Source organism: Panthera pardus, unplaced genomic scaffold (assembly GCF_024362965.1).
Source record: "Panthera pardus isolate Hobbes unplaced genomic scaffold, ASM2436296v1 HiC_scaffold_10, whole genome shotgun sequence".
Lineage (NCBI taxonomy): Eukaryota > Metazoa > Chordata > Mammalia > Carnivora > Felidae > Panthera > Panthera pardus.
Window position 1 is genome coordinate 8,622,189 of NW_026526655.1, and position 22,840 is coordinate 8,645,028.

The following is a 22,840-nucleotide window of genomic DNA, read 5'->3' on the forward strand; positions in this document are numbered from 1 at the left end:
AAAAAAGAAGTGATTTTTACTGTTCATTAGATTTCCCTATCCTAGGGTGGCTGCACACACTCATGTGGTCTTGTTCCTTACAAATGAGGATGCCCCTTGGAGTAGGTTTTCAGAAGTTGCCCCTGAATGATTTTAAGGACTTCTATTCATATCGACTTACTGTTATCCTGTACTACAACCTTCTGAAAAGCCAAGTGAACCTGGTGCTTAGGTTACAGCTGATTGTGTCCAGCGAATGAGAATCTGTACCTGAGACCACTGGTGGTGATCATGTAGTGTGGGTGCTGCAATAACCTAGACATTTAGTGTCCATCTGCAAACTTTCCTTTCCCCCTCCAGCCAAGAAAGAGTACTTACAGCAACATGTAGCAGGCGCCGGATAGCTTTGTTGTTACCCGAGCCACAATAAGCCATGGCTACAGTGTACATTCCAGATCGTCGAAGAATTGGGTCCTAAGAAGAATAATGTACATCAATAGACAAGTTAGCATTTCAAATAGTAACTGACATCCACCAGGAGAGTTGGTTTTAGGTAGGAAACGATGGAAACAATAAACTTAAGGAGAATTATTTTGTGGTTGGTAATTTGCTAAAACGAATGTGGAAATAAAAGACTCTAATACAGGAGGAGTTAACTTCTAATTCCCAACATTCTGTGCAACATGCCTGTACTGCCTCACACTTACTAGGAAGTATAAACTCAAGTCCAATACCAACACTATCCTCTGACACTCAACTTCCATTATTAAACGAATAAGAAAGAAGCTCGCTTCTAATTCCACATTGTAACCTCCTTTTACCTTGTTTAATTCTTGGGCACTGATGAGCACTGAATGGAAGAGATATGGAGTCTGAGAGCTGAGCAAAATAATCAGTAGCTTTATCATTTAATACAGTAGTAGTTCTTTTTATCAAGACTATAGAGGACAGCATTATTTACCACTGAGTACCCACCATATACAATACCACTGTCAAAATAAAACAATACAAAAGGCAATGAAAAACACTTACCCAAATAAATAAGCATGGGGATTAGCACTGGTTTTTGATGAAAAAACAATAAATTTATATCTCATTAAATGATTATTAAATAATTCCAAAAATACTATTTCTAAAAGAAATCAACTTGTAAATTTCTAAATACCTTTTCTGGATCTGCTTATCCGAAAATTACTGGTCTGAAATCTTGGTTAAATTTAAAATCCTCAAATTAGTCCTGTTCATCCCTTCTAATCAGTGTTTTTCTTTCCTACATTCTATTAGGCTTTATATACCTTGTTTGATCAACGAGTATAGTTATGCGTTCTGACAAGAACAGAGATAATTTCTAATGAAAAGTATTTCTGTAAATGCGGGTGATAACTAGGGCATGAGGGAGTACAGGGGGAAAAGGATAAACAATGTATCGTCTTACCTTATCACGGCAGAGAGATTCAATGAGAGCATCAGCCTCCTCCATCCTCCCATACATCACTAATGCAATGCCAACTGCAAGACCACGCAGGATCTTCTCATGTTGAGTTTCCTGTGCATAGCCGACCATGTCCTCAATAGCCTGGGCATTTTTAGAGCCCAACATAACCAAACCTAGGGCCAGGCCAGCTGCTTCCCCTAGTGAGTAAAAAATAAAACATTAAAAAATATAGGGCGTCTGGGTGGCTCAATTGGTTGAACGTCTGACTTTGGCTCGGGTCAAGGTCTTGAGGTTTGTGGGTTCAAGACCCACATTGGGCTGTCAGCGCGGAGCTCACTTCAGATCCTCTGTCCCCTTCTCTCTCTGCCCCTCCCCGACTCATGCTCGCTCTCTCTCCCTCTCAAAAATAAATAAACATTAAAAAATAAAATTACATACGTAAACTCAATAAAACCTATCCTATTGGAAGTGGCACTTATTATCAACTATCAAAACATCTATTAAATGAAAATGAAGGCATTTTTTCAAGCCAGCTGATAGAAAGCACATCCATATATTTATAGCTATTTTCCTTTTTTTTTTTTTTTCAACGTTTTTTTTTTATTTTTTTATTTTTGGGACAGAGAGAGACAGAGCATGAACGGGGGAGGGTCAGAGAGAGAGGGAGACACAGAATCGGAAACAGGCTCCAGGCTCCGAGCCATCAGCCCAGAGCCTGACGCGGGGCTCGAACTCACGGACCGCGAGATCGTGACCTGGCTGAAGTCGGACGCTTAACCGACTGCGCCACCCAGGCGCCCCAGCTATTTTCCTTTTAAATCGTGACAGAATGTACCATCAATCCAACAGTGATTTCAAAAGAGACACAATGATGTTTTTCCATGTTATCACCAAGCAGTACAGATAGCTCTGTGATACAAATAGATCACTCTAATAAATTTGTTTGCAAAAATCAATTATACACACACACAGGATATATCATTTTTAAAAACTTATACATCACAAAATCTATTTTTATGAGTTTGACAAATGGGGCAAAATCCACTCCCTATACAAGTAATCTATTAGATTTTTAAGAGGCTACAAAACAGAAGTAGAGGGGCGCCTGAGTGGCTCAGCTGGTTAAATGTTGGGACTCTTGATTTCAGCTCAGGTCATGATCTTACAGTTCATGAGATCAAGCTCCACGTCAGATTCCATGCTGACAGCGCGGGTTCTTTCTTTCTTCTCTCTCTCTGCCTCTCCCCACCCCTGAACCCCTGCTCACACTCTCTCTCAAAATACTTAAAAAACAAGACAAAACAAAATATAAGTAGAAAACAAATTTAGTCACGTTAACTAATCCTAAAGTGAGTTATCTTTGCAAAGAATCACTTACCTGTCACAGCATCATCCTGATAAAGGTTCGTTTTTAGCAAGTCATATACATCCTGGCGTGCAGTCCCCATGGCAGCCAAACCCAGGCCCAGGCTGCCCCCATGTCGAACGATCTAGGGAAAAAGCATGGGTTCCAGTGATTTGGAATACTGTACTTAAAAATCCAAGCTTTTATTCTAACTTCAAAATGTATTGTGATATTAAACATGCAGGGCAGTTGACCTAGTGAGTATGACCAAAGGATTTGACTCAGATGGCCAGTGGTAACCTCAGCAATTTCAGTTTCAAAAGAATGGTGCTTGCTGATGCAAAATAATAGTAAGTTGAGAAGTGAATGAAAGATAAAGTGGAGAGAGAGGGTATGGCTCTTTTTTAATAAGTTTACAAGAGAAAGGGAGAAATATGATAACTAAGAAGGAGAAGCAAGTGTCAAGGAAAGATTTTTTTAGGATAGGTGAGACCTGAATATGCTTACTGGCTAAGGGGAAGGAGGCTGAAGAGAGGAGGAAAAGGTATCTAATGGAACACAGTCATGAAGAAGTAGGAAAAACGGGGTCAAGGGCAAAAGTTGGTCTTTATTTCAAGACGGACACATTAGTGGTCATCTGTCATTTTTTTTTTTTTTTTTAATTTTTTTTTTTTCAACGTTTTTTATTTATTTTTGGGACAGAGAGAGACAGAGCATGAACGGGGGAGGGGCAGAGAGAGAGGGAGACACAGAATCGGAAACAGGCTCCAGGCTCCGAGCCATCAGCCCAGAGCCTGACGCGGGGCTCGAACTCACGGACCGCGAGATCGTGACCTGGCTGAAGTCGGACGCTCAACCGACTGCGCCACCCAGGCGCCCCTAGTCATCTGTCATTTTTGAGTGCAGTCTCCTTTTACAGGAGACAGCACCTCAACGTTGCTTGGGAAATACTCTTCTCCCACTGGTTAGTTTTGGTGGAATTGCCAACTTAATACGTGCCCACTTTCTCCTACCCAAAGTATGGGACTGTGAGACCCAAAACAGGCCAACTGAATGCTCTTTCTCTGAAATTCCAATCTTTCTTAAGTGAAATGACCCAAGGACAAAAAACATTTCAAATTCCTTCATCCTGACAGCAGGGCCCTAGAAAAATGATACAATTAGTTCCTGTTATCTAGATCTCTAGAACTGCCCTGGCTCTTAACTGTTGTGAGAATTGGTTCATCAGCTTTTCCTTTAATTATATAAACTACTTCCAATAAACATTTTGTTTAAAGTCAATCAGTGGAGGTTTCTATTGCTGGTAACCAAAGAGATTTGTCTGATTAGAAAATTTTTACCTGAGAAGGAAATGAGGCAAAGCCATGAATAAATGTATATAAAATTCGTGGATGAGGGGCTTATTAGTGGAGACAGATCATCCTATCGGCCTCAATCTTTTCACTGAAATAGGAGGACAAAGTTATCTTTCTTACTTAGCTAATCTCCTAATAGCCTTCTAAAAAAGAGTCTACTCTAACATAAAAGTTAAAGTCTAAAATCCTATTTCAAAGTTCTGTAAAATAAGAACAAGCTGCTTAGTAAGTTTTTCCAAAAGAATTACATGTAACAAATTATAAAACACCAAATAACTAAGAATTGATTCCTGACAGTTACTTCTTTGGGACTTAGTGTCCTATAAAATAACAAGATTAAACCAAATGATCATTAAGGTCACTTACAGTTCTAACATTCCAAAACTCTTAAGTGTGGAAATACAACATATATTTTACAAACATATGGTACTTTATTTTGCTTGTCACATACCAATTTTAAAGGACTGAGAAGCACAATTTTAGTTTATAGAACAGGAAGGAAAATTCCCTTAAAAAAGAATTCTTTAAGAACAGTTCCATTTTGGGAATTTCAAAATGTATAAAATTTCTATTCACTAAAGTAATTTGGCAAATGTAATTATTTTCTTGGACTCTTAAGTAACAGAAACTAGTTTTCCATTCTCGTACTTACATCATTGCTGGCATTCTTAAGCTGGTTAAGCAGATAGTCAATTATATCACCACCATGATTGGCATGAATAAGACCTAATGCATAGAGACCTCCACCTTCCTGATAGGCAGATCCTGGAGAAGTGTCCTTGGGAAGATATGTTGCCATTAACTGTAATGCCTCCTTCTCATGACCCTGTAAAATTGAGCCACAATAAAGGTGTCAGTAAGAGAAAAGTGAGAGAAAAAAGATGTAGTATTTTCTAGAATTATTTTCTTTTCTCCAGAATGTTCACTTTCTAAAAGAGGAGGAAGTGGAGCTCTCTCCTATACAACTTTATAACTCAAATGAGAGGAGAATCTTTAAGAGATTGAATCACATCCTTGTTAGAAACAAACGCTTCAATTTTTTCCCTTGTTTTATAACATTTCCCCAAATTCATTTCAGACTATACAAATAATTTATTTCAATTCATCCTGTGAGAAATGGCTTAGTCTTCATAAGGAAAGGATTTCCACCTTTTATTAAAATCAAACACATACATATGTATTTTCATTTCTTATTTACTTTATTCTTTCCTGTAAGAGAATCTACCTGATTTAACAAAATGTACTTATGAAAGAAATACGATAAACTTTTATGTTTTTTAACTCCAGAAAAATTGGTTCTGTTCGCACTGATCATTGTATATTACCTTATGAATTACACCCAAACTGGCTGTAGCTGTAAATTTCGCCCAGTTAGTGGCTCTGGCCAACCATTCCAAGTTATCTCTGCAAGAAAATTCAGCAATACTATTGAAATGAATGCCATAAAGTTTTTTATAATACTAAAGTCAAAGCATTAAAATTTTACCTTGAACTATTACAAGTCATTTTACTTTACGGAGCTCAAATTACTGGTGATTCTATTTTATCTCCTAAGTTCTTAGTATTCTAGAGACTTGAAGAAATGCATGATATGTAATTTCACTATGAACAAAAGCAGAATTACATTAATATTATGTCATGAAAAAGCCTAGATTCAAGCCAACTAATAAAGGGAATTAATTTTACCTTAAAATAAGCAGGCATATGCACTAAAAAAATGTATAAAATTAGCAAAAACAGAATTTAAAATTCAGGACTGGCAGCTACATCTATGTAACAATGTCAAGTGTCTCTATTAAAGATGATTTTAAACCAAAGTGGAAACCTTCGAGTATATTTACCTAAGAAACTGGTCACTGGTAGTCCCACAGTGCATAAAAGAATTTGCTATAACGGTTGCTGTGTGACATACAGAATTCCGTACTGCATCCTATAAAAACAAATACATTTGTACCACTGGCAAAGTATTCATACATACACAAAGGCACATGTAGGCACACAATCAGAGGCCCTGTTTTGTGATGAAAATATTAATAAACTGAACTGACATTAAACTATGAATCTTGGACATTATAATTTTTAATGTTTACTTATTTTTGAGAGAGAGAGAATGAGAGAGTGGGGGAGGGGCAGAGGATCTGAAGTAGGCTCTGTGCTGACAGCAGAGAGCCCAATGCAGGGCTCAATCTCATGAATTGTGAGATCATGACCTGAGCCGAAGTCCGATGCTTAACCAACTGAGTCACCCAGGCACCCCCTGGATAATTCTTTATAAAGATTAAATAGGTAGTTTATAAATACAAGCAAGTCAGAGTTTTATCTGTAGTCTTGAGATCAGTAGGTTTTAGGTAGCAATTTAGGTAGTAGATTTTCTATTTATTGGTTTCTGAATAGTTTAATTTGCCATTTCTTTTCAGCATCTTGTCTAAGGTCTCCAAGGTATCAGGCTAGCCTAGAGAACAATGCTGCATCTCTTCTCACTCTGCACCTCTGGCAGTAACCAAAGGGATTTTGTTTATTTCTAATGAGAATATTATAAAGATTAGTTTCAAAAAACTGTCATAAATACAAACTGTGTAACTGTGTCCAACTGACATTTGTAGTTATTAAAAATTTGAGAAGTATGATTACATATTTCAGGCAAACAACTGTGTAGTATTGAAACAGTTTATAGCTGTAAAAGAGGAATAAATGACTTTGTCAAAAGCTACTGGGTAGATAAGACAGGAAAGGGAAGAAAAATACGTAAGTTTTTTCGTATGAAAACATTTTCTTGAACCAGATGAATATATTACCTATTCAAAGATTAAAATTAATCCTACTGTTAGGATCAGTATCTCAACAAACATTACACAATTATCAAAAACCTGTACACTCAAGGAGTTTGCAGTTCAATGGGAAAAAAGACACATAAACAAACTGCATCAGTGCTCTGATTGGGCCATTCGTCCAAGTGCTACATGTACATATTAAAAAGTTAACTAAAAAAAAATTAAAACAAGGAGCACCTGCGTGGCTCAGTCCGCTAAGTGTCTGATTCTTGATTTCGGCTCAGGCAATGATCTCACTGGTTTGTGAGTTCTAACCCCAAGTCAGGCTCTGACAACCTGAAGCCTACTTGGGATTCTCTGTTGTCTCCTTCTCTCTCTGCCCCTCCCCTGCTCACACACTCTCAGAAATAAACAAATGAACGTTAAAAAACAAAACAAAACAAACCACTAAACTTCCCAATGAATGTGAAACACAAAAACAGGAACTCAATTTTAATTTCCTTTCTTCTCTCAACAAATTCAAGAATTTCTCCCTTTGTTACTCTTTTTAAGTTACTTTCTTGATTAGAATAAAATGCAACAAAGTATTCAATAATAAATAAGTATACGTACTAATAATCAACAAAGAAATAAATACAAGAAAGCCTCCATTACAGATGAATTTCCTACCTTTGTGTTTTTTAGAATCATGAGATCTGTGTTATTATTTCGTATTAAAAACTGTAGATGTAACTCAATAGCCATTTCACCGCTTAAAATTTTAATCATTTTCAAAGTCTGGTCCTTGGGCTCTGGACTCTGCCAAAATAAACAAACAAGAAGAAAAATTCATATATTACTGATATCCACCAATTGTGCTTTAACAGCCCTAAACCAGTGAAATTCACAATCCATACACAGAGCAAAACTTGTATTTTAATAGTAGGATCTAGAAAACTCATGTATCACTTATTTGAAAGAAAGAATATTTCTTTAACAGCTACCACTGAAATATGATACCAGTTTAATGAAAGAATATAATTCACTCTGAAGAAACTTCCAATGTACAATTATTTTAATGTTAAAAAAAAAAAACAAACCCAAACTGTAAAAGAATAACTGACTACTGATGATATGCAAGGAAAACTATTTTATACAGAACAACTCATAGTTTAGGTGAGAAACTGCCTACTCTGAACTGGAAAAATCAAAAACACATTTAACCAACACATATATATGATCTCATCAACTACCAAGCTATCCAGGTAAATAATAGTTGACATTTATATACCTGAGTATCAAAAATCAAAAGTCTTGGTGGAGGAAACATTTACATCCAACAGACCACTGTTTTAATACTTACCCCTTTCCTCCATACACCATGAATATTAAAAATAACAAAGGCAATTAAAGTACCCTGCCCCGTCTACAATTAAGTTGTCATTTAGTTGTTAGAGGCCATCCTTTTTTCTCATCCTGTGACAAATAATTCAGAGTTATTCTAGACAGAGGTCAATCTTTTGTAAGGATCCAAGGATTTGCTTTCTTCTAAGTTAAGCACTTTCTAGGGTCAGTCTTTAAAATTTTACTTTACAGAAGATCTATTTTTATAAAATAACTTTGGTATTAAACTTAATATTAAACCACTAACAAAGACAGATATATAACACTTTAAAATAACTTACAATATAATTATATGTTAAATGGTAACCTCAACTTCAAAAAACACACTTACCACTTCTGGTGTCTTTCCTACAAGCACACTACCTGGCTTTTCTTCTGTTTCCATTGAGTCACTAAAATGAAGAGAATCAACAGTTACTAATCTGATAAATCTTTTCTGAATAGTATGTGTAGGTAACGAGTTATCAAACTAAAGAATCTGAACCATGTTCAAATAAATATTTTGCAAGGAAAAAATGTTTAATTACCTAAGTATTTCCCTTAAGAAACAGAGACGATTCTATTAAGATGGAAGCAGCCCAGTGATTTAATTTCCTCCAAATTCATAAAACCACACAACTAACTAGGTTAGCACAAACAACAAATACAACAAAACCAGATGACAAAGCACCCACCAAACTCCTAACACAGCCAGGTGGAGATACACCATCACCAGCTACAACACCAGTTTGAAGTGAAGCAGCTGAGGACCCCAACGACTCTGAAAAACAACCAGCCAATACTCCCTTCTAGGCGAAAGCATTTTAATGGGGATAAAATGCTGGGTACAGAATCCAATTACCATGGCAGAAAGAAAGAAAAAAGAAAGACCAAATAAAAGTGAGAAAGTAAGGGGGACTGGGTGGCTCAGTTGGTTGAGCATCTGACTCTTGGTTTTGGCTCAGGTTACGACCTCACAGTTTGTGAGTTCGAGACCCGCATCAGGCTCTGCACTGGCAGGGAGGAGCCTGGTTGGGATTCCCTCCCTCCCTCCCTCTCTCTCTACTTCTTCTTCCTCATGCTGTCTCTGCCTCTCTCGAAAGAAATAAACTTAAAAAAAAAAAAAAGCAAGAAAGAGAGTTAAGAGATCTCAAGTTGTAAGATACCATTTTAAAACTCAGTAACACAACAGAAGAGGAAATTCTAGAGAGCAGTAAAATTAGAAAAACTATCCTAAATAAGCCTCCTTTGCAAAAATTTAGGAAAACTAATTTCAGTAAAGACAAGCTACTGACAAGGATCAAAGTTAAAGCCCATATAATATTAAAAGAAAAAAATTATTTCAAAAGAGGTAAAAGACATTAATAAAAGTATACAAGATATAAAAGAATAAAACATACCAGAATTAGATAATTCAGAAATGAAATTATAAAACTGGGGGGAAATTATAAATGAGGGAAGCAAAATAATAATTTCAGAAAATTAATTCAGAGGAAACATAAGACCAGATAAACACAAATCAAATAAAGGAGAAGGTATGAAAGAAAAAATTTAAATTAACAAGAAATAAAACAAATGCCATTCCCCTAAGATCAGGAATGAAGGATGTTCACTCTTATGTCTACCCAGTAACATTGGAAATCCTAGCCAATGCAGAAAAACAAGGGTGGAAAAGTCATGAAAATTGTAAAGGAAGAAGTAAAATCGTTTCTATTAAGGTAACAGGATCCCTATGTACAAAAGTCTATAGGAGGATCTATAAAAAAAAAAATTACTAGACCTAATAAGTGATTTAAGCAAGGTTGTGGGATTCACATTAATATAAAAAATCAACTGTATTTCTACATATTAGTAACAAACAAATAGAAATTCAAATTTAACATACCACTTACAATAGCATCAAAAAACATACTTAGGAATTAATTTAAGACGTACAAAATCTCTGAACTAAAATCTATAAAATGCTGCTGAGAAAATTTAAAGAAAATCTAAATAAATTAAGAACAAAACTATGCTTATGGATTGTAAGACCCAATATTGTGAGGGTCTCAATTTGTTCCAAATTGAAGAGATTCGACACAATCCCAACCAGAATCCCCTCAGACTTACAGAAATGCAAGAGACCCAAAACAACCTTGGTGGTGAGGAGAGAAGGGAGGTCATAACTGTATGTCTTCCACTGACCTGATTTCAAGACTATAAGCTTTAGTAATAAAGACATTGTTTCCTTATACTGGTATAAGGAAAGACAAATAAATGGAAAACAGGGAAATCAATCCACATATCACATGTCCAAGGTTCCAAGGCAACTCCACAGGGAAAGGACAGTCTTTCAAACAAATGCTAATGGAATTACTAGACATCCATGTTTTTAAACAAACTCTTTATTCCTGACACCGTATTATAAACCTTAAACTATATAGTTTCTAGGAGTGTGGCAGAACAGCAGAATACCTTTGTAACTGTGAGACTGACAAAGAATTTCTTAGATTGGGATCCCAAAATGGAAAACAGGAGGATTATAAAATATAAAAACTTCAGGAGGATTATAAAATATAAAAACTTCTGGGGTGCTTGGGTGGCTCAGTCAGTAAAGTGTCCAACTCTTGATTTCGGCTCAGGTCATGATCTCACGGTTCATGAGATCGAGTGCCGTCTTGATAGTATTCTTTCTCTCCCTCTCCCCACTTATTTATTTAAATAAACATTTTTTTTAATTAAAAAATTTTTTTTAATGTTTATTTTTGAGAGAGAGAAAGACAGAGTGCAAGCGGAGGAGGGGCAGAGAGAGAGAGGGAGATGGAGACACAGAATCCCAAGCAGGCTCCAGGCTCTGTCAGCACAGAGCCCATCACGGGGCTCAAACTCATGAACTGTGAGATCATGACCTGAGCCGAAGTAGGACACTTAACCGACTGAGCTCCAAATAAATAAACATTTAAAAAAAAATAAGTAAAAACTTGTGTTCATCAAAAAATACCACCAATAAAATGAAAAGATAAGCCAAAGACTGGGAGAAAATGTTCAGAACAATATATCTGACAAATTACTTATATAAAAATTAACAACAAAATATCACTTTATACCACTAAAATGAGTAATATTAAAGAGACTGAGAACATCTGATGTTGGCAAACAAATGGAATGCTAATACATTACTGTTGGGAGGGTAAAATGGGCAACCATGTTGGAAAATAGTTCGGCAGATTCTTACCAATTTAAACATATACCCTGTGACCCAGCTATTCTAATCCTAGGTATTTACCCAAGAGAAATGAAAATATTTGTCCACAAAAAGACTTGTATAGGAATGTTCTAGTAGCCTTGTTTTGAAACAACCCAAATGTCCATCAGTATAAGAATGAATAAACAAACTGTGGTATATTCATACAATGAAATGCTGCTCAGCGATAAAAAGAAATCAGTTACTATTTCATCCAAAAAACACAGATATATATAACATGTTCAGTGAAAGAAGCAGAAACAAAAGAATACATGCTATATGAACCATTTATATGAAGTTAAGAACTGGCAAAACTAATCTATTCTGACGGAAATCAAACCAGTGGTTGCCTCAGGGGCAGTGGGTTGACCTCGAAGGGCACAGGGCAAGTTTCTGGGATGATAATACAGATGATGGTTATATGGGTGTTTACACTGTCAGAACTCATTGAACTGGATCATTAGGATATGTGTATTTAACAGTATTTAAATTATCATTCAATTAAAAGAAAGAATTGAAGGGGTGCCTGGGTGGTTCAGTCAGTTAAGTGTCTGACTCTTGATTTTGGCTCAGGTCATGATTTCACAGTTGGTTTGTGAGATGGAGTCCCAAGCTGGGCTCTGCACTGACAGCACGGAAGCTGTTTGGAATTCTCTATCTCCCTCGCTCTGCCCCTCCCACAGGTGCACATGTGCTCTCTCTCCCCAAATAAAGATTTCCTTTTAAATAAAAGAAAGAGGGGCGCCTGGGTGGCTCAGTCGGTTAAGCGGCCGACTTCTGCTCAGGTCATGATCTCGCGGTCCCTGAGTTTGAGCCCCGCGTCGGGCTCTGTGCTGACAGCTCAGAGCCTGGAGCCTGTTTCAGATTCTGTGTCTCCCTCTCTCTGACCCTCCCCTGTTCATGCTCTGTCTCTCCCTGTCTCAAAAGCAAATACAACGTTAAAAATAAATAGATAGATAGATAGATAGATAGATAGAAAGAAAGAAAGAAAGAAAGAAAGAAAGAAAGAAAGAAAATTGAAGAGCTGAAAAGGATTCAAAAGAAATGAGAAATACAGAAGATGGGCAAAGAAAATCCAACTTACATATAACGATAAGCCCCAAATAAAGAAAAATAAAGGGCAGAAAACAAATACTAAAAACTAAAATTCAAGAAAACCTTACTGAAGCAGGACTATTTCTAGTGTTTTTGAGTAATAGTAAAAAGGCCACTGAGATCGGAGGGCAGTAAGTAAGGAAGAAAGCAAGAGATGAGTTGAGGGGTATGGAGAGGACGAATCATGTATAACCTTGAAGGCCATGTTCAAGACTTAGAATTTTATATGAAATGTGTTTGTCAAGTATTGGAGATTGAAAGAGTTGTGACATTTGTTTCAGAAAAATAACTCTCACTGCTGTGTGAACTTTAAAAGGAAAAAAGGAGGCATAAGAAAAACATTTAAACATTTTAAATAAGTGGTCTAAATGCATAAAAAAATACAGGAAAATAAAATCTAACACTGCATCAGTCTAAGATAAATGTATATTTAGTTCTAATAAAAGCACAAAAAGCTGGAAATGTTTACTTTCCAAATACTAAAATCTAGCCCACCTAACCTGAGATTTTTAATTTACTTGGTTAGATAGCACACATGCAATTAGCCCTCCCCGTCAATCACTTCCATTTCTTTCCAGAAGAGTTCCCAGTTTTGGTTTTCCTTAATGTACCCAGCACAGTGCAAAACAGCAATAGCCTTAATAAGACTTTACAATCTATGAAAGCTAATTCTGAAAATAATTCTTAGACTACACGGTCGATGAATATTCCACCTATTCTCAAAATGAAATAAAGGTTGTCCAATTAGTTCTGATGCAGAAAAAGATACTCATACCTGTCTTTCTCTGATCCTGGGACAGTACCCGTATTGGTAGATCCAGGCACAGAAGCAATAGGGGTGCCAACAGTTCGAAGATTCTGGATTACAGATGACAAAAACTGCTGGCTAGCACTTTCATACAAATCAAAACAAATCTGATAAGCCATCAGGAGGTTGTCTTCCTTGACCAGTTTTTCTAAGATATCACTCACGGCCTGAGGATCATCTAAGAAAATTAAGCACTGAAATGCAGATAAAAAACAATTACATAATAATCGAAAACTGTGTATACAAGATAGAGACTGACGAACAGTTGATATTAATATGGGAAACCTGAAAATATAAGCACAGGCAAACTGGGGCAGATAAATTGTTCCAGCACTCCATTTCTTTTTTTCTTTTTTTAAATTAATTTTTAATTTTAATTCCAGTGTTAGCACTCTATTTCTGATCCTGCCATTAGACAAATTTTTCCTGAAAACGACATCTGCCTTCCATAAGAAAACCCATACAGATCATACTCACAGCTCCTAATTATTGTGTCTGGCAATTAGCAGTACTTAATGACTGATAGGTAAATGAATCTTGGATTCTTCAAATCTTATCTGTATATTATTATCAAGTGCTCCTTAATTTGAATTTTCTGCTTAACCATAAATTGTAGGAGTCATTGATTCATTTAACACATGTTGTATAGTGCTGGGCCAGAACAAGGGGCACTGAAATGACCATTTTGAAGTATTTCTCTTATCACTCTTACAATCTGTCATGCTTTAACAAAATTATCTAATAAATTTAGGATTTTTTAAAGAATTCAATTAAAATTTTCTTGTTCCCTTAAAGTAGCAAATAACTAATTTCAAAATGGACACATTAACCAAAGTTATTACAAATTAAGAATGAAAATAATGGAGGAGCACCTGGGTGGCTCAGTCAGTTAAGCATCCAACTCTAGAGCTCAGCCCAGGTCTTGATCTCAGGGTCCTGAGTTCGAGCCCCATGTTGGGCTCCGCACTGGGCGTGGAGCCTACTTAGAAAAAGAATAGGAAATAATGGGGCTCCTGGGTGGCTCAGTGGGTTAAGCATCTGACTTTGGCTCAGGTCATGATCTCACGGTTCTTGAGTTCAGGCCCAGTGTCGGGCTCTGTGATGATAGCTGGGAGCCTGGAGCCTGGAGCCTGCTTTGGATTCTACGTCTTCCTCTCTATTTGCTCCTCCCAAGCTTGTGCTCTGTCTCTCTTCCTCTCTCTTTCAAAAATAAACATTTAAAAAAAATTTTTAAAGAATAGGAAATAATGGAAATAAGATAAATAAAATAAATAGGGAAATGGTTAAGTAAGGCAAATTACATCCACTAAATGCCTACTGCACATTCAAGAAAGTTGGAACAAGAGTTTGTGAAGATTTAAATATGGAAAAATGTTAAAATTGAAGGATTTATGTAACTGATAACTGTTTGCCTCCCGAGAAAGGAACTTAGGAGCCAAAGGAAAGGAGTGGGAAGACTTCTCCCTGTATACCCTTTGGTTCTTTTTTTAATGCTTATTTATTTTTTAGCCAATGCGAGAGACAGAGTGCAAGCAGCGGAGGGGCAGACAGAGGGAGACACAGAATCTGAAGCAGGCTCCAGGGTCTGAGCTGTCAGCGCAGAGCCCGACGTGGGGCTCAAACTCACGAACCGTGAGATCATGACCTGAGCTGAAGTCGGATGCTTAACCATCTGAGCCACTCAGGCACCCCACCCTTTGGTTCTTTTTAAATTTTGAATCGCATGAATGTATTATTACCTGTTCAAAAAAAAATGTATTTTTGAAATGTAAAATAAAGTTTTAAAAAGCCTTGAAAGGACAAAAAATAAAACAACTACAAAGAAATAAAATTGCCTCTGAGGAATAAAACTGAAATACACAGGTGAGCAGAAGACTATTGTTTCTCATGTACGTTTTAAAACACAATTATTTAAAAAACAAACACAAACAAACAAAACCTATTAAAAACTACTTAGAAGCAAACAAAACTCCAAATAGCTATACAGGGAAAACTGAAAGGAAATACACTTAAATGTTGCCATTGGGTGATATATATTATTTTTCTTCCAGCCTTTTCTGTGTTTCAAACTTGCTTCAAAAAGCATTTAAAAAAGGATACATTACTCTAAATTTTAAAAACATATAGATGATGAAATTATATGAGAACACATTATAGTGACAAAGTAACAAAATCTGTGATGAAATGCTATGCTCTAAGCAGAATACAAAAATTGATACAGTATGACAATTGTTAAAAAGCAAACTCATGCGCTTCCAGTCAATAAAATACAGCCATTTAAAAGAAATGTGCTAATGAGTGAAAGAAAAACATCTATGCATTATCTTTGAGAAAAGGCCCAGGGAAAGGGAAAGATACACTTTTCATTTTCTGGGCCATCTGAATTTTTTAAAAATGTGCAAGCAAATTCATACATGAAGAGGGGAGCCTGGCTGGCTCAGTCAGGGAAGCGTGCAGTTCTTGATCTCGGGATTATGAGTTTGAGCGCACACTGGATGCAGAGATTACTTGAAAATAAAATCCTTTAAAAATTTTCAAACATAAAAAGAGATAAAATATACCCAAATGTGTTGGTTGTGTTTGGGTAATAAAACCAGAGATCATTTACCTGAAATTCTTTTTAGAATGACACAACAAAGGTACTGTTTTTATCTTTTCTTCTATCTTTTATTTTTTTTAACCTAGTTTTCAAATTTTCCATAAATGTTTGGAATACTTTCAAAATGAAAAAGAATACAGGGGTGCCTGGGTGGCTTAGTCGGTTAAACATCCAACTCGACTTCGGCTCAGGTCATGATCTCACAATTCTGCACTATCTGCGCAGAGCCTGCTTGGGATTCTCTTTCCTCCTTTCTCTGTCCCTCCCCTGCCCGCGCACACACGTGCTCTGTTTCTCAAAATAAATAAATAAACATTAAAAACAAAAAAAGAATACATAGGATGCGTTGTAACAAAAGTTTTCTAGTTTTTTAACATTCAGTTTCTTATCAGTAAAAAGGAATATAAGCATATACCTTATCTTCACAGAGCTGTTGTGAAAATCAACTCAGATACATGTATGAAACCATTACAGTAACATAAAGTAATGTAATGTGGTAAGGTCTAGCCCAGCAATGCAGCATAAAGTAGTGTGACATAAGCTAAGGTAACATAAAGTAATACAACGTAATGTAATGTAAGTACCTGACAAACATTGATGAAATCGGGTTTCTCCAAATTCATGTAGATTTTCACTAGAACTCTTAGTACCTTATTCCGAAACTGTTTATTCTGCATTAAAGACATGCAGAGCTTGAGGCTATAGGCTAGCATTCCTGGGACATCATTCTGAAAGAGATAATTTAAAGATATATCATTATCTGGTTACCGAAGTATTATGTTTATTTAGAAATCAAATTATTTTAATCTACATTCTTTAGTTATTTTAGGCAACCAAAGATTTATTTGCTACTTAAACAGCAAAACTTAAAAACAACCATTTTAGCGGATGCCTGGATGGCTCAGTTAGAAAAGCATGCAACTCTCGATCTCAGAGTCATGAGTTTGAGCCCCATGTTGGGTAGAGAGATTAAATAAATAAAACTAAAAGAAAATAACTGTTTTTAGGGGTGCCTGGGTGTTTCAGCCAATTAAGTATCCAACTCTTGATTTCAGCTCAGGTCATGATCTCACGGTTCATGGGATCAAGCCTGCAACAGGCTCTATGCTGATAGCACGGAGCCTGCTTGGGATTCTCTCTCCCCCTGCCCCTCCCCCAAGCTCTCTCACACATGTATGCATGCACTCTCTCTCAAAATAAACTTTACAAAAGTTTAAAAAATTAAAAAGTAACCATTTTAAATAAAAATCTTTAAAAGGGGCGCCTGGGTGGCTCAGCCGGTTGAGTGTCTGACTTCAGCTCTGGTCGTGATCTCACGGATAGTCAGTTCGAGCTCCACGTCAGGCTCTCTGCTGTTGGCACAGAGCCGATTTCAGATCCTCTATCCCCTTCTCTCTCTGCCCCTCCCCGGCTCTCTCTCAAAAATAAACACTTAAAAAATAAAAAAATAAAAATATCAGAGCTGTATCATAAGTAGTAAAAGCAGGTACTGTTTCATAAAACCTAAGTTATATCCATATGTATACGTGCACTGGGATGCAAAATAAGATGCATTTCTTACTGAGCTTTGTTCTTGATTTGAACACGTCACCCCTTGACTTTAAATTTTTACTTGCTCAACTGCCTATTCCCCTAATGGTTTGTTCCATCTGGTCAGAAACTCTGTTGGTCTTATTTGCCACTGCATCTCCAAAGCCTAGAATAGTTGTCTGACATACAGTAGTCAGTCAAAAAATATTTGTTGAGTGAATGAAAACAAATATTTTAATTCTATTCACATGAAGACAAGGAGAGGCTACAACTGCACAAAAATGAAACAGTATAAAACAAGGTCCAATTCTATCACACAAGGTTGCTCATTCATTTACTCGTTTAAACAAATCCTATCACACTGCTGCTAAACACTGCCTCTGGCTTTGGAGACACAGTGGTGAATAAGGCACAAAGTACCTGTCCTTACGGAAGTTATAGTCTAGTGGCGAAGACAGATGTTAACTACCAAGTAACACAATGAGTTAATTACTTTAATAGTAAACCCTATGAAAAAAACACAAGGCTCCAAGAGATTAATAAAAGAATTAGAGCTAGTCTGCAGCAGGGGTTGAGGAGGTATGGGTGCTGGGAATCGATGGATCTGTAAAATAGTGACAGCTGAGCTAAACTCTGTATCTTGTACAGGAATAAAACAGGTAAAGAAAGGAAAGAACGTTTTTGGCAGAGGCAGTATTTCTGGTAAGGAGAATGGAGCAGGGTACATCTAGGAACTGAAGTGAGGTTAAACTGGCTGGAGAACAGAGCCAGCTTATGGAGACAGGTGGTTAGGCAGGCAAAGTGGGCATAAAAATCAATGCCCACTTAACTCAGTCTTATACCTTCCTGACCACTTCCTTACACTAACTTACTACAAATGTTATAATTACTGCAAAACACCCTCAAACAGGAATCTAGTCTGTAGTTTTAACCATAATAAATGCATTAAAATAGCTTATCAGTACAGTCTTCTTAACAAGGGTAGGATAATGAAAAACAACTTCCCTATGCAAGACTTCAAAGGAACGAATGTGATAGGATAAAAGCAGGGATTTGATGACCACAAAACCTAGCCAAAGTTCATATATATATACATGAAAATAAAACATTTGGTTAAAAAGCATCTTATTATTTCTAAACTAGATTTTCTTTTCACTACCCTTGAGGTTTTTAGTTTTAATGACTTGCTTTGCTGATTCCCCATTAATAACAGTCTCTAAAATCACATCATCTACCTACCGACTCCAGTATAGTCTTCTCAAAGACGTCCAGTCTTCGTGTCTCCAGAGCAATGCCAATAGCTTGCTTATACTTGTGATCATCTAGACATCGCTGGAACATTTTATTTACAATTCCTTCTAATCTCTGGTCAATTGGTTTTTTTTCTCCTTCGGGCAAATCTGCATTTTCCACACATTGTTTGGTGTAGTGATCAATGCATTTTGCTATGAAGAAAATAAAATAATGAATCACCTTATAAACAGGACTGAACTACTAGAAAAGAGAAATGCCTACATTTATAATCATAAAAACTTATGGGATAACTATAGAGTAATAAGCAATTTTCAAAATTTATGGGATAACTATAGAGTAATAAGCAAATTTGAAAAATTTTAAATTCTAGAAGTTATATATTCAAGTTAATATTGTTCCCTTCATAAGTTATACTGGAGGGCTTACACACTAATTCCAGTAAGGCTGATGTCATTCACTATATTTCTACTTTGTTACTATATTTTAACCAAAATTATACTCTTCAACTTCACTGTGCTGCTTATTAGACAGAATTGGCTACAAGTGCTCTTTCACTTTCAAAAACAAATATTTGCTATCATCGAGGATATTAAAAAAGACCTACTGTAACAATTATCACAGAACAATAAATTAGACTTCTTCACGTTAGTAAAACAGTAGAAACCACGTCTAAATCATCTCTTTATAATAATGGTGGGGGCGCTTGGGTGGCTCAGTAGGTTAAGCGTCTGACTCTTGCCTGTGGCTCAGGTCATGATCTCACGGTTTGTGAATTGGAGCCCCGTGTTGGGTTCTGCACTGGCAGGGTGAAGCCTGCTTGGGATTCTCTCTCCCTCTCTCTCTGCCCCTCCTCTACTCTCGCTTTCTCTCAAAATAAATAAAACTTAAAAACATGAACGCAGAATTCTAGTTACAACATCAGAGACATTTGAAAGTATCCCTTTGGACCACCTTGTGCAGCACTTCCCAATTTCTGAAAAAGAATACCAAATCTCTCCTTTTAAGGGTTCAGGTGAATAATGCAGATCTCTTCTAAATCAGCAATTCAAAAAAATACCTACACCGCACACTCCTGAGAAAACACACCCTTGGGCTCTCTCTGTAACTATGACTGAAAACTTGATATTCCTACACTTGCCTGGAGAGTATGCAGTCCTTTTTCCATCTATTAGATAAGTTTCCAATCGCTTTTTTAAAGTGACACATCTTTGAACAAAACCTTACATAGTTATAGTTCAATTTACAAGATAGACAGCCTAAAGCCTTGCCAGTATCCTACCCCCCACTTCAAAAATAAAGAAACAAATTAGAAAATGATGGTTTCTAGTAGAAACAGTATGGACTCTGAAGTGAGTAAGCCTCAGTTTTAAATTCTGACCCTCATATTTAATAGCCTTGTGTCTTTATCATCTCGAAACCTGAGTTATAGCGCCTTCCTCACAGGGGAGCTGTGGAATAAACCACACCATGCAGAATGAGTGGCATAGTGCCTAGCACAATGAAGGCAGTCAATAATGGTTTCTGGTATTACAAACAACTCTATAAATTGCTGTCATTTAATTTGTCACTCATAATAATCTGACTGAACTTTTTCATGCTACAGAATGCTCACTGGAGTAGCAATAACCATAATGTAAGATAACCATCTTTGTGTTGATTAGGCAGTTTCTGAATAATTTATCAGATTAATTCTTAAAATGTTTTGTGAGGTAGGCATCTTCATTATTACTGTTACTAATGTTACTGCTCATTATGTCAAAAGATAATAAAGCACAAAACTGGAAGGCAGATCTAAAAACTCAGCTTGCATAAAATTATAAGATTATAAACTTCCAATTAAAATTAAATTTGGCAGGGTGCCTAGGTGGCTCAGTCAGTTAAGCATCCAACTCCTGGTTGTGGCTCAGGTCACAATCTGACAGTCTGTGAGATCAAGCCCTGCACAGAGCCTGCTTGGGATTCTCTCTTCCCCTCTGTCTCTCTGCCACTCCCCTGCCCTTGCTCTCCTTCTCTCTCAAAAACTAAATAAATAAACTTAAAAAAAAAAAAAAAGATTAAGAATTAAATTTGGCAAGAGCAAGAAGTAATCGGGAAAAAAAAAATGTTATGTGCACTACGGCAAGAGAGAAGCCAACAAGATAAAGCCTTACCAGATGGAGAATAATTACCTATAATAGTCTCCACGTATTCAGAGTTATCATTAACATTGAAGAGGTCACCGGCTCCAAGTGCATAATTCAGAGATTCCTCAAAAGCCCCAAGGTGATAAAATACTTTAGATGCCACTAAGGCTGCAAACTGCCGACTCCGGAAACCTTCATCTTCATACAAAACTTCTCTGAAAGAAATTTGGAAGTATGGGCAATCTTAAACTGTGCTTCTTCTCAAAAATCCCAAATCTAAATATGTTTAGTAGCAGCAAATTTCTAAAGGAATCAATAAGCCATATGATCCACATCCACAGAGATTAGTTGATTTACTTGAATCCAATTTATAGAAATAAAATAATTTCTTACATTTTATCTACAGACTCAGAAATTTCTGCCCAGAAATCATTGACAACTGCATTCAATTTGTGTAGTGCAAATTCCTGTAGAAGATAAAACCAAAATTCAATTTTGAGAGAGACTTACAATTACATTTTCTCAAAAAAAAAAAAAAAAAAAATGTTTCCAATAAATCAGTGGCCAAATTCTCAGTCACATTTACTAAAATTTTTACTATGACAAACACAAAAATTAACTGACTTATGTTGTCTCTTAGGTCTACACATTTCCTTGGTTTTTAATCATAAAACATCAGACTAGCCATAGGTCATTCCTTACCATAAGGAACATTTTTCTTCTCTGTATATACAAAGTTGACTACAACTCTGGACATAAATGAATTCAGGTGTGTAGAGCCTCTTACCATACATTCCAAATTTCAATCAAATAAAAATAATTTAAAAATACGTGACACATGAGAATCAATTTTTTGTGCTTTCCTTTGATAAAGGAACAAGGGTGAAGGGAGTGTTCTGGTGGCATATTGAGAATTATTTACCTTAGCTTTGTTAAATGAACAACTGCTATTGCCAAAATACTGTCCTTTGGGGCTAGATTTGAATGGGTATAGACTGGGTAAGATGGCTATTTTAAATGATGGAAAATACACAAATATCACTATAGCCAAAGAGTTTCACAGCACTCCTATTAACCCCAGTTAATTTTTCTTCAACTCATACCTTAAGCTGTGGTTCTTCCTCATCCAGAAGAGAAATAATTCCAGCTATAAAACAAAAGGTTTATCGTGATAATGAAGTATATGCGAAGAAAGAAGCTACTGCTTATTCAAAAATATATCACAGTTGGAAAAAATAAGCATTTTTTGAGGAGTGACTTCACTACAATAATTATTTTTCTTTATATCTATAAATGCGTATATTTTCAAGTTTAAGAATTATGTTATCAAATCCTTATGATACCATGACACCACATATATCACATTATTTGCCAAATTCAATAGTTTTCTAAGTGTAGTCCTTGCATCCACAGCATTAGCATTACCTGGGAACTTGTTAAAAATGCAATTCTTGGCCTCATTCCAGATCTACTAAATCAGAAAATGTGGGGGTGGGGTCCAGTTACAGGGCAACAAGTTTTCCTTGGGATGCTGATAATACAGTTTGATAATCACTCGCCTAGTTACTGATCAAGGAGAAACCTTCCCAGACAATTTGTTTGAGAACAAATCTATTCACACAAAATAAACCAACAGTTATAAAATTATTTACCAAAAAAAAAGAGAGTAATCAACTCAACAGGGTAAAATACATCAATTATTTCAAGGCACCTCCTTTTTATCACAAGTAACCTAGAAGTTATGTGAAATGATGAGCAATTTGACTTGTTCTGAATTCTAAGTACCCAAGCACAGTGTTCCTCCCGTGACCCTGAAGTGTTAACATGAACACTGGAGAGTAAAGGAAACAACTAACCTCTCCAAAAGAATACACCTTGAAATACAGTCAAAGGGATTATTAGAAAAAACATATGGGAAATTACTGTCCTTAGACCACAAAGAAACGGTCTCTCAGATACAG

At 36.3% G+C, this 22,840-nt stretch overlaps 1 protein-coding gene across 1 annotated transcript in view; it reads right to left on the reverse strand.

Annotated features, from left to right (window-relative positions):
• The window catches only part of PSMD1 (proteasome 26S subunit, non-ATPase 1), a 94,072-nt gene that overhangs the window by 67,438 nt on the left and 3,794 nt on the right, over positions 1-22,840 (reverse strand). The window contains exons 2-15 of the mRNA XM_019445609.2: positions 21,983-22,026; positions 21,273-21,346; positions 20,925-21,094; positions 18,742-18,947; positions 16,557-16,700; positions 13,341-13,567; positions 8,600-8,660; positions 7,555-7,683; positions 5,956-6,044; positions 5,440-5,518; positions 4,767-4,940; positions 2,793-2,904; positions 1,415-1,611; positions 358-453 (exon numbers count right to left, since the gene is read on the reverse strand). Of these exons, the coding sequence (XP_019301154.1) occupies positions 358-453; positions 1,415-1,611; positions 2,793-2,904; positions 4,767-4,940; positions 5,440-5,518; positions 5,956-6,044; positions 7,555-7,683; positions 8,600-8,660; positions 13,341-13,567; positions 16,557-16,700; positions 18,742-18,947; positions 20,925-21,094; positions 21,273-21,346; positions 21,983-22,026 (1,802 nt within the window). The remainder of the gene's footprint in view (positions 1-357; positions 454-1,414; positions 1,612-2,792; positions 2,905-4,766; positions 4,941-5,439; positions 5,519-5,955; positions 6,045-7,554; positions 7,684-8,599; positions 8,661-13,340; positions 13,568-16,556; positions 16,701-18,741; positions 18,948-20,924; positions 21,095-21,272; positions 21,347-21,982; positions 22,027-22,840) is intronic.